Source organism: Pituophis catenifer, unplaced genomic scaffold (genome assembly GCF_029215685.1).
Source record: "Pituophis catenifer annectens isolate HBS135680 unplaced genomic scaffold, rPitCat1.0.hap2 SCAF_4, whole genome shotgun sequence".
In the NCBI taxonomy this organism is placed as follows: Eukaryota; Metazoa; Chordata; class Lepidosauria; order Squamata; family Colubridae; genus Pituophis; species Pituophis catenifer.
Genome location: NW_027256884.1, coordinates 66,178,576 through 66,196,625, shown reverse-complemented (window position 1 = coordinate 66,196,625; position 18,050 = coordinate 66,178,576). Strand labels below are relative to the sequence as shown.

At 42.0% G+C, this 18,050-nt stretch overlaps 1 protein-coding gene across 1 annotated transcript; it reads left to right on the top strand.

Annotated features, from left to right (window-relative positions):
* The first annotated feature begins 3,709 nt into the window (after positions 1-3,709).
* DYNLT3 (dynein light chain Tctex-type 3) lies at positions 3,710-16,789 on the top strand. Its single transcript, XM_070943448.1, has 5 exons — positions 3,710-3,739; positions 9,907-9,948; positions 12,449-12,572; positions 13,497-13,574; positions 16,713-16,789. The coding sequence occupies exons 1-5, from the start codon at positions 3,710-3,712 to the stop codon at positions 16,787-16,789; spliced, it is 351 nt and encodes a 116-aa protein (XP_070799549.1).
* The last annotated feature ends 1,261 nt before the right edge of the window (positions 16,790-18,050 follow it).

Here is an 18,050-nt window from a genome sequence, read left to right as displayed (position 1 = left end):
CTGAGCTAGAAACCAGGAGACTGTAAATTCTAATCCCACAAAGCCAGCTGGATGACCTTCACCAGTCACACTCTCTCTGTTCTAGGAAAATAGCAATGGGAAACCACTTTCAAAATTTTGCCAATAAAACTGCAGGGATTAGTCCAGGCAGTTAACAAGAGTCAACAATGATTCAAAGGCACACACACACACACACACACACACACACACACACACACACGGATTTGTAAGCTGATAAGTAAAGAAAATATATGAAAGGGCTACTTGTATATGCCTCTCACACATGATCCCTGACACACATATTCTGGCTTGACACATGATCTGGCTTGAGACACATATTCTAAGGACCTTTTCCCTCCACCATCCTTGAGTGGATAAAATTATATTGATATGAAATCTATTATTGTTGCCAATTCTTATTCCAATATTACCTATCCATAGGCAAGCTTCAAAAACAGTTTTAAATAATGATCTAAAATATCTTCTTTTCGTTTCAGTTATGCACTCCATCCCCAAAACTTTAAGGAACCTTAGATATTAGAACATTTATAGGGCCTGTAATTTGCTCCTTTAGCAGTTATTAATGGGAGAATCAATATACTTATTTATATTGTTATAGAATGAAAGACTGAAAAACATTCCTGGGTCAGCCAGATGCAGATTTATTGCGCAAGGTTCAGAGGCAGTTTGGTTCTTGCAAGTCTGAACAAAAAAAGAGCTCTGATCTAACTGTTTTTATACATTTCTAAGACAAAGGATTTGGTGAGCTCATGCAGTTTTCCATATATGGTTAACATACATTTGATAATTTGTACTTCCTAATTACTAAACCATTACTTTCTAGTTTATAAGATTATTTTAGCTACACAACTTTTCCTTAAGTGCTGTAGTTGCTAATGGGAGATTTATTGCTGTCCTTGGGTAATAAGAGGTAACGAGTAACTCTTTGTTTCCTATGCATGTCTTTGTGTCTTGGACAGTGAGGCCCCTCAGAGGTTTTCCATATGGCTGTCCTTCCGCGATATCTAGGCCTCATCAGAAGATATATTACCAATAATGGGACTTAGCTGATTTTTAATATAATCTCCAAGCACTTTTCTCCCTTATAATAATGTGAATAGAGAGTGTCTTTTAACTGACCCTTTCTCCCTTATAATAAAGTGAATAAAGAGTGTCCTTTAGGGTTCATGTAACTGACTCTGTATGATTCCTACTTTATTCACTTTATTCCCATTCACCTTGTTCATAATAATTTTATTCACTTTAATATGAAGAAGGAAAATCATAGCAAAGTTTCAGAAAAGCTATGATTAAAAGAAACACACTGAATATAATGTAATTGTTACAGTTCTGCAACACAAATCCTACCCTTTACATATGTACATATTGGCAGTCCTCAACTTAACAACCATTCATTCAGCATTCATTCAAAGTTACAATGGCACTGAAAAAAGCAATTATGACTGGGATCCTTGCATTTATGACTGTTGCAATAATCTTATGATCATGAGGTGAATATAGCAAATAAGAAATAATGTGAATAAAAGAAATAATCATACCAAATCAGATATATATAAAATCAGATGCGTGAACTCTGAAGGACCCTCTCTATTCACATAAGAGAGAAACGTGCTTGTTAGAGGCAGCCGAACTCCATTATTGGCAATATATCTTCTGAGAGGACCTAGCTATCATCCATCAGGAAAGCTAAGAATGGTGTTCTGATGGATGACAGACTCTGATAAGGAGAAGAAGCTAAGCAATTACATCATAGATTTCCTCATAATTACTTGACCTATGGCACAGTGTCAAACACACTGATTCTATATATCTTCTTAATAGAATCAAAACTATGGAAATACAGCTATATGGGAACATCTGAAAGGACATGCATAGGAAACAGAAAGTTACTTATTGTTTAAAGTATAGCCATAAATTTCTGCATTTAAATATTACAGCGCTTAAAGGAAAGTTGTAAACTATAAAGTGATGGGTTAGTAAAGTTGTAATGGTTTAATAATTAGTAAAATGATGGAGTAGTAAAAATGTGTAGCCAAAATAATTTTATTAACTAGCATGTAATGGTTTGGTAATTAGTAAAGTGTAATGTAAGTATAATGTATTTATAATGTAACCATATATGGAAGCCGGAAGGGCTCATAGAACTCCTTGTCTTGAAAACATATAAAAATCATGAAATCATAGCTCGTCTTTGTTCAGATTTGCAAGAACCAAACACTGCACTGAACTTTTGCGCAAATAAATGCATCTGTCTGACCCAGGAATGTTTTCCAGCCTTTCATTTCTATAACAATCATGTAATCAGAATTTGTGTGCTTAGCAACCAGACATGTATTTATGACAGTTGCAGCATCCCAAGGTCATGTGATCACCATTTGCAATCCTCTCAGATAATTTCTGACAAGTGAAGTCAATAGGGGAAACTGGATTTGCTTAATGACCACAGTGACTGCAGTGATTTGCTATAACTGTGGCAAAAAGATAGTAAAATCAGGCATGACTCACTTAACAACTACCATGCTTAGGAATGGAAATATGATCCCAATTGTAGTCATAGGTCAAGGACTATCTGTACAATGTTGAGATGCAAATACAAAATGTGGGCGATTGCAATTGATATATTGGTATACTTTTCCTCATTTTAGCTTCATTTTCCTTCGCAATGGTTTTGATGCTATGTGCTATGCAAAATTCCCAACCACTGAATTGAGTAAATCAAGTTTAAGAATATTGTGAAAATAATGTGAATCAGCCAAGATTTTTAAACATGATTTTTTGAATAAGCCACTGCAGCCCTATTTGTACATAACATTAAAGCCAAAATGCTTGTTATGATGAAAGCAACTCAGCCGCTTGTTTTCATTGAATGAAAAAGCCCTACGGTGGAAAATTTGAATATAGGTGTTATAAACAGTGCACGTTCACATATGGAACTACCCAAGACAACAACTTGAAAGCAGCAAATAAGTTTATTCACATATTTGCAAACACAGGTTTGCACATATTTGCAAACACAGAACGTGGACAAGGAACAAAGCATTGATCAGCTTTTATCCCCCTACACAAGTTCATTTCCTCCTCCCCTTTTTGACACAGCATCCTTCTCAATTCTTCTAAAAGCCCACTTCACCTTTGTTCAAAGAATTTTAAGAAGTTCACCATAACCTTTTTTCTTGCTAGCATAAGCTCTATTGTTATTTTTGTACTTCCTCTGCTTGCTGGGATTCAGGTTGGCTAGGCTTGTGGTTTCACACAGCTGATTCTTAGCTGTTAGCTGCTACATACAGGTAATTTTGAAACTGTTTATAATTGTTCCATTTGACATATCAAGCATTTTCCTTTTTAGAAACAATAGAATTCCATTTTCCTATAAATGCTAATTATTCTTTTAAGTGATCATTTTCCTTATATATAACACACACAGGCATTCCCCAAGATGGGAATTGTCCTTTTTGTTTCTAAATATTTACGGCCTCTTTCTTAGTATTGCAAACAAGTAAATCTGGGGATGAGCCGGACAACACACAAACGAGCTTCGGAGACGTGGAGCCTTTCAGCCAGCAGAGGGAGTTGCAGAAAGAGGCACTCTCGTGCTCCGGGCTCAGAGGAGGAGGAAGTAGAATTGCTGAGCTAATGCAAGGGCGAGGCTGGGAGTTGGGAGGCTTCTGCTGCTACCATCGCTGCAGCTATGGAGGAATTTCTTCCCCGTAACGATGAGGTAATGCAGTTCTTTCCCGCGCTGGTCAGCAGGAACCAAGGAAATCCTTCTTCTCTCGGGGTCGATCTTGCTCGATTGTGGACTGAAAGGCCCTCGAGGAGCACAAGGCCGGCTCTCTCAGTCCCATCAGGCGTCGTCTCCGGGCGGGCTCGCGTCACCTTCTTTGGGGAGAGGTGATAAATCTCCTGGCATAACAAGACCGATCGAGTTTTTCAGGCCTGGTCGTTCTAATATAAGGCCAATCAAAGGTGATGCAGCCAAGTTGGAGCAGTGAGACTTCATACTTAAGCAGCCATGAAGAGGACACACCCTGCATATGTATGTGTATGCATGTGATGATTTTTCTTTCGGGGATGGAGAGGATGCATCAGCATTTTAATTTTCCAGCTGTTTTTTTACAATTGTTTTTTTATTTTACTAGCCATTAAAAATAACGCTACAAAAATCAATAGAATTAATACTTTAAGGATTACTTCAAAGAATTTCGCTCCTTTCATCACTTGACTTTGGTCATGCTGGTAGAGAGGCATTGTGCCACTGGCGGTCACAGGCAGTGAAGTAATATCTAAGTTGACCTCTTTACTTGCTTCTACAACATGTCACGCTGCCTTGAGCTGACCTCATCACAAAATGGAAACTTGTACAGTAACCCATATTCATGGACTTCTCAAAGTTTCTTCTTTTATGATGTGCTAGATTATGCTAAATCTTTTAAAAAGACCAGAAGGCTTAAATCTATAGTTACAATATTCCTTTACAAATAGTAATTTTTTATACATATATTTATTATTTAAAAGACTTTAAGGCCACCCATATAAACTCTTAAGTATCCAACAATAAATTGACAGATAACAAACGACAAAAAAAAATATTTTTTTATTTTGGATAAATTGCTCAAATTCACAGTTAGGGTTCAGGCTGAGTGGCATTAGTCTACATTACTCTTGTAGGTGACCAATGGAATCTGGAGAGAAGCATGGTTCTCCTGATCTTTAGGAGATAAGGGACCATTGGCTCTATTGTTATTCTACTACTTTAATTGATATTTATTTTTATTAAATTTATTTGCCACCCATTTTGCTTCAAAGTTTCTCTGCGCTGCATACAGCATAAAGTGTAGTTCTCAACTTACAACCGTTTATTTAGCGAACTTTTGAAATGACAACAGTCAATGGTGAAGTTACAATGAAAAAAGTGATTTATGACCATTTTTCACACTTACGACCATTGCAACGTCCTGGGGTCATAACCAGGCAACGCCCTTTTGTAACTTCTGACAAAGTCAATAGGGAAGCCAGATTCACTTAACAATTGTATTACTGACTTAACTGCAATGATCTATTTAACAACTGTTGCTAGAAAGGTCGTAATATATGTGGCAAAACTCACTTAACAGTTGTCTTGCTTAGCAACAGAAATGTTGCTCATAAGTTGAGGACTACCTGTAAATTGGGACAGAATATTCAAACTCCTGACTACTCCACTACATAGTGCTAGAAGAATGACTGTTTTGTCCCATGTTATTTAGCACATGTATGGAATTTCTACAAAAGATAATCTGTTCAGAGTGAGATACCATCCATATACAGATGTTACCAGTTATACCCTGGGCTTAATCACAGGACTAGGTACCACAAAGGCCAGAGCTTCAAAGAACAGTCCTACATCCATGTATTTCCAACACCATTGAAACTTTGAACAGTCATTGAACAAATGGATGTAACATGAGGATTGCTTGTACTTTGTTTTAAATGTTGATATATACCACACTGTTTTGTATTTTAAACTGCTCTTGAAGATTACTCAGAAACTTTCAATTATGCAAAATATAGTCACTTATATGCTGGTGGATGAGAACCAGTGCGGCAATGATGCATCAACAATATAAGCAATGCATTAATTGTCAGTTTGTTTCTACATATAATTCAAGGACAAATCCTACAAGGCTGAGAAATATAATACTTATGGATCCAACCCTTCCAGAGAGAAATTAGCTCTCCCGTTGGATCTATCCATGAAATGTTTTCGACTCTACATTCCCAATATATGGGTGGATTCAGAAAGAGGTTGCCACAGAGAAGAGAGGGTCAACCTGTTCTCTGAAGCACCTGACGGCAGGAGAAGAAGCAACAGATGGAAACTAATTAAGGAGAGAAACAATGTAGAACTAAGAAGAAATTTCTGGACAATTAATCAGTGGAATGGAAGTTGCCTCCAGAAGTTGTGGGTATTCCAACAGTGGAGGTTTTTCAAGAAGAGATTGGAGATTTGTCTGAAATGGTATAGGATTTCCTGCTTCAGCAGGGGATTGGACTAGAAAACCTCCAAGGTCCCTTCCAATTATGTTATTGTCAGATCTGTGTATATGCCATTCTTTGTGGAAGAGGGGGGGGATTCGGAGTTGTCACATTTAGTTCTTTTTCCTATGTGTCCTGCCTGGTCCTCTTTGTATAAACTTTAACCTGATTTATAACCGTGCCTGACACCAGGAATGCCTGGAGAATTCTCACACCTTGGGAAATGAAAGGTGGGGGGGGTGAGTGGATTGCAAGATGACCCTGAGAAGCTCTTCTTATCTGTTTCTCAGAGAGGCTGGTACAATTCATCTTCACACCAGCAGATTGGTTGGAATCCACATCGGACGGTGGGGAGGGGGTTCTTAATTTCCTTTATCCTGAACTGCATGCCCTGAGGGACCCCAGAGCCTGCTTTGAGTTTTGACTTGCTTTCATCCCTTTCAATAAAAGGCTCCTTTTGAAATACAAAGTTCTCAAGAGTTCTTACTTTCTTGGAAGGAGGGGAGAAGTTAGTCCTTAACAGTTATATTATTTGTTATTCTGATGAATTCTCAGGTGCCCACTAAACTTTTTTTTTCCAGTTAAAGAGTTAAGAAAAATTCTTACTTGTTCTGCTTATTGGTATATATGTGTGTGGCACCATTCAGAAATGCTGTCATGTCTATTTCTCTGCCTCATAAATACACATATTTGGATTTAGGTGTTATGCTAAACTGTAATTTGCCTAATGGTTTATTGAGAAGTGTACAATTGTCTGACTTCATACAATGCACTTAGCCCTAAACTTTTTTTTACAAACCAAATTGCTTATATTTTAGCATTTCATATGACCCAGTTCAGTGGGAAACACAGCTAGCTTGATTCTGCTGTTCATTTTATTTAAAATGACTGGATTTTATTTATTTAAAAACACTGGATTTTAACATTTCTTTTAAATAAATTTCTTAGATTTGGAACACTTCCTACTATGACTTTCTCATCAGTGCCTTGCATTTTTTTAAACATAACTTTTCCTGTGATTTCCGGAACAGTTGCTACAGATGCAGCATTGGTGAATTCTTATGGCTCATATTAGTGAATTAGCTTTGATGTTTAAGGAGTTTTACTGTATATGCATGCTACACTCTGCTTTCTGGAGCATCTTTTTCCCTCTAGATCAGGGGTGTCAAACTCTATTTCATTGTGGGCCACATCAGCATTGTGGTTGTCCTGGGGGGGGGGGAGTAATGGCTGACTGGGCATGACCCAGGGGCATGGCCAGTTGATGTCGGTCATGAGGGGCCAGGCAGTGTTGGGGAAGAAATCCAGGGGTGTCCGGTGGGTGGTGGGTGGGAGGCTCGTCCCACATGATGAGGTGAGGTGACACGGGATGTGATAGGGGTGCTGCTGCCGCAAGGTGATACAAGAGGTGGGTCAGCTGGTGCTGGAAACCATTGGCCATTGTGTGATCACCATCTTGTGCGTGGGGTCTGATATTTTCCAGCAGCACCCACAGCCTGCCAGCCCTCAGCTGGCGCACTCTGCAGCTCTGGAGCCTGCTCCACCAGGCTGGTCCTCCCAGCAGCATGCGCAGCAGCGGCATCAGCAGCAGGCAGAGGCACACGATGCAGGCCCCTGGACGTGCTTACTCTGTTCCACTGTGTTTTTGCTTGCGGCAGGTCACCGCTGGTCATCTCGACCCACTCATGAGTCTTGCCCTTGCCCTGGCATGGAGCATGTTCCCCTCGCGCACCTGATGCACCTTGGCCACCTGCCACTGCAGACCCACCGCTACCGCTACTTGGCAGACCTGTCCAGCCCAAAGGAGGTGAAGCGGCCAGCTAGAAAGCTCGAGTAGAGCATGCCCAGGCCCAGCAGAGGACCGTCAGCCACCATGAGTGGGGAAAGTTGGATTCCCATCGGTGCCATGGCCTCTCAGGCCCAGCAGAGACGGGGGAGGCACAACTTTCTGATGAGAATCCAACTTGCCCTGCTAATGGTGGCCGACTTTTGCCTGCTGGGCCTGGGCGTGCTCTACCACCTCTACTTGGTCTTTCTAGCTGGCTGCTTCGCCTCCTTCAGGCTGGGCAGGCCTGGTGCTCCGGGCGGCGATGGAAGCAACCTAATGGACCTGCGTGAGCTGCTGGCAGCATCGGTGGCAACGGCCCACAGCAGTGCCGAGGTGCATCAGGTGTGCGAGGGGAATGTGCTCCATGCACGGGTCAAGGGCAAGACCTGCAAGGGGCCGAGGAGATGACCAACGGCGACCTGCTCTCCAAACGCAAGCAAAAACAGACAGGACCGAATAGGCAGGCCGATGCTGTCTGGCAGCAGTTGCCCCACCCCAAGCCTCACCTTGTCTTGTCCCGCAATGGCAACTGTAGCCGGAGGCAGAGGTGCAGGGGGGGAGGCATGCAGTCCGGCCTGCTGGATGCACCAGGCAGTCGCCTGCCAATTCCAGCTACGTGGGATGGAGCAGGCGCGTCAGGTGGTCCGCATCATGTACTTCCCCCCCTGCATCCTGGAGGGCCAGCCCAGTGGTTGCAGTGGGCTGCGGAGCTTCCTCCCACACGCACGCACACAAATACTTGTGGAGGTCTGGGAGAAGTGAGTGGAGAGCCACATAGAGATAACCATGGGGGAGGGATCAAAATGGGAAGCCTCTGGCAGGTAAAAAACAAACAAACTGGAGCAGCAGCTTCCCTTTTTGTCCATCCTCCCCTCTGTTACCTCCACGCCTGATTCCGAGACAGCAGTTCTGCTTTTGCCCCTGCCCCCTGCAATGCCAGAAGCTGCATGCCACTGCTGCTCGCCTGCCGCATCCCTCCCACAGCCCCTGTGATCGCCTATTGCCCATTGCACCTGGCAGGCAGAAGCCCATGGTCCTAAATGTCCCATTCCGTCTCCTTGCCATCTCCTTCCTACCTCCATGCTCAGGAAGGGCAGGGGGAAAGATTGGCAGCTTGGCTTTCCTATGCGGGGGCAGGACGGTCCCAGTGAAAGGCCAGCAAGCAGGGCTCTAATCTGCAACCTGATGGTGGCCATCTGGGTCGCACCACAGCCAGCAATTAGATCTGCACCACCGCCTCGACCCCACTCCCTGTACATGTGCATAGGAGGCAGCGAGCACACGAGGACTGTGTCCTGGATGAAAGAGAAGCACTCAGAACATGGTCCCCAGGGACACCAGGCCCCGTGCACTCACCACCTCCTGTGCGCACACCCAGAGGCGGGGCTGAGGTGGGGCTGCGATCTAATGCTGGCCGCAGTCCGGCCTCGATTGCTACTATCAGGTTGCAGATCAGTGCCCAGTCAGCGTGGCCCAGGCCAAGGTGCCACAGGTCAGTCCTTCACTGTTTTCAGGATGGCCCCGCAGGGCAGATTTAACCACCTTGTGGGCCAGATCTGGCCCATGGGCCTTGAGTTTGACACTCTGCTCTAGATCTAAAGCACTGTGCATGTATTATTCTCTAGGATTATATACAGATTTTAGTTTCTGATCTTTCAAGATAGAAGCAGTGAATTAAAAAAACAGCTAAACAGTACATTTGAGACTTTGTGGGTTTTAGTACTATGATACATATTTGTTAAGATATAACAACTTGGTTATAGTAGCAATATGCATTAACTTCATAAATTAATTACATTACCAGAATGAAAGAAAGAAGATTGTGACTATTAACTTTGCATTTGAAGGAATTGTATTTTTTTTTTAATGGCCTGTATATTTTTGTATTCTGGAAAGTTACTTGATATGCTTTACTGTTTATTTAGTTTAAATTTTTATAAGTTGCAGTACACTCAAATTGGATGAATTTGGATAAAATTCATATTTTCAAATTTGGATAGAATTTGGATATAATATCTTTATATATTTTAATATATTTACAGGTGATCTTTAACACTGAAGAAGCCTACAATATTATTAAAGATGTGAGTTATATGTGTTTTGGTAATAAAATGCATTTTTGATGGGGGGGTTTTATGTGCATTAAAAATAGAAATGACAGATACCATATTTTTTAGACTATAAGATGCTCTGGACTATAAGACGCACCTAGCTTTTGAGGAGGAAAATAAGAAAAAAAAATCTGCTTCTGCCTCCCAGCAATTTGCCTCCTTACAGCAAACAGCCTGGTCAGCTTCAGCACAGCCTGATTTATCATGAGCAGCTGATTGGCGGTTCGATCTGCCTCCTGGAATACTGCCTATCAGCTGTTCCAGGCTTCGGGGATCGCCGCCATCCATTGCCACCCATCGCCGCTGCCACCTATTGCTACCTCCACGTGCCCCATTTTTGGCCTCCGTGTGCCCTGTTTTTGGCCCGTTCCAGGGGGCAGCAGTGGTGGGTTGCCCCCGGTTAGGACCGGTTTGCAAGAACTGGTAGTAAAACCGGCGGGAGGCCCCACCCACCACCCCTGATGTCGTCATCAGCGATCTGCGCAGAAGCAAGGCGCACGAGCAAAGCGAGTGTGCGCACCCGATTCCATTGCGAACTGGTGGTAAAGGTAAGTAGAACCCACCCCTGGGCGGCACGGATAGGTGGCGACAGCAATGGGCAGTGGCAATCCAACGGCCAATCAGCTGCTCATGCTAAATCAGGCTGTGCTGAAGCTGACCAGGCTTTGCTGTTAGCTGCAAGGAGGCAAATTGCTGGGAAGCAGAGGCCAAAGGGTGGGGGCCGGCGGGTGGGTGGGGTTTCGGCAACATTCACTGTATAAGACTACAGACATTTCCACCCACTTTTGAGGGGGGGGAAGTGCGTGTTATACACCAAAAAATATGATATCTCTGAAAGACTTGAGCTATAATACTATATGCATTTAATTTGGTGTATTATTGAATTTTGGAAATAAGTATCAATAGCTATGATGATAGCCAAACTTTGTATTCATATTTGATTAATAGATTTTTAAGGTTTTTAACATTAAGATCAAGACAATGAACTGAATTTTAAATGTCTTATGAGTGGAAATGTACATCAGAGGATACACACTAGCAGAAAGTTACAGGTAATACCCTGGATTGCCCCCTAGTGTTTCCAAACAAGGCCCGAAACTATGAATCTTGCAGCACCACGGCAGTTGTTCGCCCTTACAAACACCCGCAGAGGCTCTGCAACATTTGTCCGGCACATTGCCAGCTGAAATGGAGCTTCTGAGGGGCGGATCCACCCCTCAGAAGCCCCATTCATTCGGCCATCCAGCGGCCTTCCCAGGCCCATTACAGGCCGAAATGGAGCTTCCGGTTCCCAGAGGCTCCATTTCAGTCTGCAACAGGCTGGGAGAGGCCCACGGAGGGTCGAATGGAGCCTCGGATGGCCAAATCCAGCCATGGAGGCTCGGATCTGGCCCCCAGAGGCTCCATTTCAGCATGCAACGGGCCAAGGGAAACCTGTGGGGGCCCGAATGAGATGCACGAGGCTGGAAAAGAGACTGCTTTCTAGATCTTCACAAGTTAAGTGACCCGGTGCAGCAGGTTGGGGGGGAACCAATTTTGGCCATCATGAGGTATTTCAGTGGGGCAGGGAGGGCTTGGGTGATCTTAGGAAGGTGGCCTGTTCCATCAGTAGCCCCCCCCCCCCGGCCTTCTCCACCCCTGAAATACCTCATGTGCACTTAATGAGCCTTGCATTTGATTAGTGAATGCGTGGGCGAAAGGAGAGAGTGATCTCGTTCAAGGTACCAGATTCACTCCCATATATCCTTCGGTTACGAATGGAATGGGCAGGCTCCATTAAATTTGTAACCTGACTACCTGTATTTCCGTCAGTTCTGTTTCCTACAGCTTGCTATACTCTCAGACTAAGGTATAATTGGATGTGAGTGATAATCTAGCTAACATAGGAGTGCTTGAATGCGAGGATAAAGGTGAATAAGTGTCAACTGGTGTTCACTCATTTCATTTGCAAAATTATATGGTAGATTGGGGATCCTTCTTTGGAAGGAGACCTTTGGATCACAAGAAGGCTGTTTAGGATCTGAGCCAATTATGATTAGCATTGCAAAGCAACAAGTGTTCTGTTGAATTCTTTGCTGTAGTAACAAACTTGCTTAATTTTGTAAAGATGGTAAACTGTATTTCTGGTATTACGATGAAGCCTTTTTTTGTGTTTAACTAGAAAACTTAATCTGTATCATAATATGTTTACAACTGCTCCAGAGAAGTCCAGCACTGTGAAAACAAATAAGATGCTGCTTTTATTTGTTGCATTAATATGTAAATTCAACACAATGAGATATTTTAGACATGTTGAGATAACACTCAGATTATTGACTGATTGCTTTTCTAATTAATATCTCATAATTTCTAGTCTAGACATTAGAAAAAGTGCCATGGATTTTGAGTTATTTTCCATTCATTATATGAAAACTTTACATTTATATTTCTATAAAAAATCTTTTACTTATTCTTTTATTATTTTCTTTTTCAGTGCATAGAAGGTGTTCTAGGCAAAGCAGATTATAACCCTGACAGTGTGAATAAATGGATTGCCGCTATAATAGAACGGTCTCTAGCAAATCTGGTAAAACTGGGAAAAACATTTAAGTATGTTGGTAAGATTTATGGTGAATATACTATACTATTTCTTTGTGTGAAAACTTAATATCGTATACCAATAGCTTCTTCTAAAGCAGTTTTCTTCATGCTGATTCTTTCCAGATATCCTGAGACTTCAACTCCATAATCAAGAAGACGTATTTAAAGTGATAGATGTGGGATTAGGATTTAATTCTCATTTCCCATGAGGCAGGCACAAATACAGAAGGAGCAGGAGAAAGACAAGGAGCCTTGCTAATCTTTTTTGGCCAATATTACCGAACTAAGGGATTACAGGATTGTAAAAAGGGAGGGTTATTTTTTTATTATGTTATAGAGTAGAATATTTTAAAGCAGAAACATGCCCAGATATCTCCAGTGAGTATATTTAAATCAGTAATAGAGCTATAGAAAATCAGATTCTTGTGTAGCTGTCTCAAATCTGGTATTATCTGGTATTATCTAGTTTTGTTGGACTAAAGTATTCATAGCCCATGGTCTCATATTTTTAGATATGCTTAGATGCTACGCCTTTTAAGTGCAATAGTGATTATTTTGCAGAAAATTAAATGTATGAAGAATTATTTACTAAAGGCAAAGTTAGCTAGTTTTACCCAAAAAAATCTGTACATATAATCTCTAGAATTATTAGTGGAAAGATTTTTTAAGGAGAAGAAAAAATGAATCTCGTTAATTTAATCTTTCTGGGAAAAAAACTTAAGAAAACTTCGTAGCATAATTGGTATAATTAATGTTGGAAAAAAGTGGAAAAGTGGAAGATTTTCATATATACTTTGCCACTATAATGATAGAGGTTTTTCTTATAGTTGGCCTTTATCCCCAACCCCAATAAAATCTTCTATAGGAAAGTCTGCAAGTTTGAATAATTTATCAGTTTCTTGCTTTATTAATGAATGCTGAATTTTTCCTCCATCCATTAGTGACCTGTGCTGTGATGCAGAAGTGTGGGGCTGGTCTGCATACTGCAAGCTCATGTTTTTGGGATACTACAACTGATGGTAAATATCAAGCTGCAGCAAATAAAACATTGGTTAAATTATGCACTGTAGTATCACTTCAATTTTTAATGAAAGTATAAAATGAAAAGTGCACAAAACTGCAGACCATAGGCATCCTATACCAGTTGAAATACAATTTGACAACTCCCATAGTATATGTAAATTATTAGCAATTGAAATTAGGGTTGTTTGGCTAAAACTGAAACAATGGAAGTGGTGCCTGTGATCTGCAGTTTTGTGCAATTTTCATTGTTACAAAGATTGTGTTCACAATTATATTTGGCTAGAGTTTTAGCAGGATTTATTGAATGAATTAGAGTTGCCTGGCTTTACACAATGTTTTGAGTCCAAACTAATAAATTGTACAGTAGCTTGTAGTGTGACTTCCCCAAAAATAAGACCGGGTCTTATAATTTTTGGGGGGACCAGAAACCTATTAGGTCTTATTTTCGGGGGATGTCTTATTTTGTGGGTGGCTGCCCAATCCCACCATCTGCTTGCGTGCAGCCGCAACGGCTTCTCAGGGCAGACAAACTTTTAGCCTGGATGGAAACTGGAAACTTCATCTGCTTGCAAATGGGGCACTTTGAAATGGAGCAATTGGCTCCGTTTCAAAGTGCCCCATTTGCAAGCAGAGTGTTGTGGTCCACCAGCAGCCTGTAGAGCTGGCAGCGGAGTGGGACAGTGAGGAGACTGGGGAGAAACATGGGCTTCGCCTTCCTCTGGGTGAAAAGTGTTTGGGTGCCTATGCAGCACTTGGGAACTGAGCAATTTGCTCTGTTCCCAAGCGACCCATAGGTGCCCAAACACTTTTCGCCCAGATGGAGAAAAGACAGAGACTGGAAGCTTTGCCTGCTTGCAAATTGGGTGCTTTGAAACGGAGTGATTAGCAAGCAGATGAAGTTTCATCTAGGCAAAAAGTGCATGGTGGAGCCTGGCAGAGGCATGGGGACGAGGCAGGCAATCCCAACGGGCTGCCCACTCTTTCCCACTGTCTCTCAGCTTGCCTGTGGCTGGGCCGGGGCAGGTGCCTGCATAGGGCATCAGGATCACTTGCTTTCCCCCCACCTCTGCCTGCTGCCAGTGCCGCCGCATGAGCCTTCCATGAGCCAGGCAGCTGAGCAGCATGTCCGGATTGCCTGTCTCCTCCTGCCTTTGTCTGCTGCCAGTGCCGCCGCACAATCCTCCCATAAGCAAGGAAGCTGTGCAGCACATCCAGATCGCCTGTCTCCCCCCCACCTCTGCACTCAGACTTATCCGCTGCGCCAAGGGGCCGACAGGCTGCGGCTGCTGCTGGACACCGTCAGCCCCCTTGCACTCGCTGCCTCTTATGCTGGCCACGCCCATCACCCGGGCTTATATTTGGGTTACGGCCTCTATTAGGCCCACTCCTAAAAATCAGGCTAGAGCTTATTTTTGGGGTGGGTCTTATTTTTGGGGAAACACGGAAGCTAAAGCTTGATTGACAAAATGCGGTAAACTTTGGCTTCTTTTGGTTTTTCTGAATCTCCACTTTCTTTCAGCCTGTCCTAAAGTTCACTGGGTTAGTGTAGGTATGCATTCTTGCTTTCACCCCAACTTACCCTAACAAGGTTGTTAGGTAAAATAGGAAAGGCATTAATTAGATTGCTTTGAACTGTAAGAGAGGTAGAATCTCAATATCTATGTCTTCTATATATATAAAAAAGGATGTATGTATGTATGTATATATATATGATCCAGCATAACTCTGGAACAATTTCAACCAAACTTGGTACACAGATGACTTACTCTCTGGAAACAAATACTGTGGGGGTAATACACCCCTAACACCTCTCAGGTGTGTGTGTGTTTCAGCATAACTCTGGAACACCTCAAGCAATAACAAAACTTGCTACACAGATGACTTACTCTCTGGGAAAAAAATACTGTGGGGGTAAGACACCCCTAACACCCCTTGGGGTGTGTATGAGTCTGTCTGTGTTTGTGTTCCAGCATAACTCTGGAATGCCTGGGCTGCTGAAATGAAAAGGAATGAATTATATCTATAGTGTCAAATCACAGTACTTTTGACAGTGATAGTGTGCATTTTGTATTCAAGTTCTGTTAAGATATACCCTGTTGTGCCTTAAAATGGCTTCTGATGTACATCTCAATGGAGTTGCCATGGTAACGGCTTCACAGTACTCCACAAGGGGGCTCCCTCTGGTAAGGGGGATTGGTTCTTAAACAAACAAACAACAAACAAACAAAAAATAACCCCCCTAGGCCCATGATGGTGAACCTATGGCACGCGTGCCACAGGTGGCACACGGAGCCATATCTGTGGGCACGTGAACGGTGCCCTAGCTCAGCTCCAGCGCGCATGTGCGCGCCGGCCACCTAATTTTCAGGCCTTCTAGGCTCACCGGAAGTCGGGAAACGGGCTGTTTCTGGCCTCCGGAGGGCCTCTGGCGGGTGGAGAAGGCAGTTTTTGCCCTCCCCAGGCTCCAGAAAAGCCTCTGGAGCCTGGGGAGGGCGAAAAACAGGCCTACCATGCCCACCATGCCATCACGTACCAAAAGCATGGGAGCATGGGGAGGTCACGTGTGGGGGGCAGGGCGCATTGAATTATAGGTGTAGGTATGTGCACACATGCTCCCCCCGCGCTCTCCCCGCTTTTGGCACGCAACAGCAAAAAGGTTAGCCATCACTGCCCTAGGCCCTCAGCTTCAAGTAAAGAGGGCAAGTTGTCGGGGGAGGTGCGTGCTAATGCAGATAATCACCTCAAAGGCTGTTCCCTGTAGAATTTTTCCCAGGCTGTTGGCCAGGGCAATTAGGTCTCTAATTCTCACCACAGTGAGTGATGGCTTTTCCTGTCTAATACAGGATTGGGATAAATAAATACCCGGGCAACGCCGGGTTATCATCTAGTAATAAATAAATAACTAAAGTGTATCACAACATAGTTTGAATTGGGACCAAGGTTATGATATCTTAAATGTATGAAATAAGGCTGAAAGAATTCAGATATATTTTCTAGAAAACAGCACAGTCCAATATGACCATAAAGTAGATGTCTGCTATTCCCTGTGAGTGAATTTAGGTTATAAAATATTGGTTAGAGATTTTGCGAATTGAAAACTGCCTGATCATTATCATTTTTTAAATCCATTACAGGTACTTGCACAGTCAGATGGGAAAACAGAACAATGAATTGTGTGGTCAGTGTCTTTGCTGTGGCCATAATCTTGTAGCAAAGATTAAAGATTGTAATCTGGATAAAAAAAGTTATTCCAAAGCCTTTTAAATTAGAAACTATCAAATATCAGAATGTACTGTAAGAATTATTAAGTAGATATTAATTCTGAGAAAAAGAAGTAGGAAATGTGATTTTTAAAAATGTTTCTGCAAAAATGTTTATATTATTCTGAAGCCTTTTTTTCTGTCAGTTGGGAGATTGCTGTATTTAAAAGACAAAAATATGCTACAATTGTTTTATGTTTCTGTCCTACAAAAAGGAAATAATACAATTAATCAAAAACAAAAAATGCTGTATTATCACCAATACTTCGCAAATAGAAAATTAGGACAAATACTCAGAGAATAAATTATTTATAATATATAAGTTGACATATATTTTGCATTGAGTGACAGATCTCAGTATTTCGGAATAAGATTTTTAACCTGCTTCAGAATTCTTTGAAACCTCTTTATTTCTCAAAATAATGACTGATAAGCTTCAGCTTGATTACTAAAATCTAGTTTTGTTTATTCTGAGACAAATATTTGATACTGGCACAGAGAGAACTGAACTGAACTGGATCTCTTGAAAACTGAATGACTGTCATAGAAAGCCCACCACTGAAGGATTCCATGGTTGTGGTTCAAACTTATATGGAGAAAAGTTTCCACAAAACAGTAGGTTTCAAAACCTATTGTTTAAAAAGGTTATGTAGTCAGAAGATATATATGGTAAATGAACAGAAGAAAGATAAACACATTTTAAGAGTTTAATTGTAGAATGCAGAATATCCCCAAAACCAAAGTGAATATTCTTCTTTACAGGGCATTAATATTTTATAAGAGAATGTAGTTTCATGCTGGAATTCACCATGATGGAATCTTTAGCACTTAATTATAAAATTGAAATAATCTTGTATAATGTTGATATTGATAAATAGTGCATAGCAGTGTTCCCCAATCTTTCTGTTCAGCAGACTGGAAGATGAGCGGTAGGGGATGGTTTTGCACATGTGTGCCCCTTTCAAAAATGCAGCTTTGTGTGTACATGTATGGGCTCACGCACCCTCATCCACCTCTTCCATGACCTGGTTCTGAACGGGCTGTAGCTTGGCACTGGGCCACAACCAGGGGTTGGGGATCTGTGGTGTGTAGTATTGCTGCATCAGTAAAAACCATAACCCAAGAAAAATAGTATTATGATCTTTCAGGCAGATACTCCGGCACAATTATGCAGCTATGATTTTACTGTTTGCTATATATTTTCAATGCTGA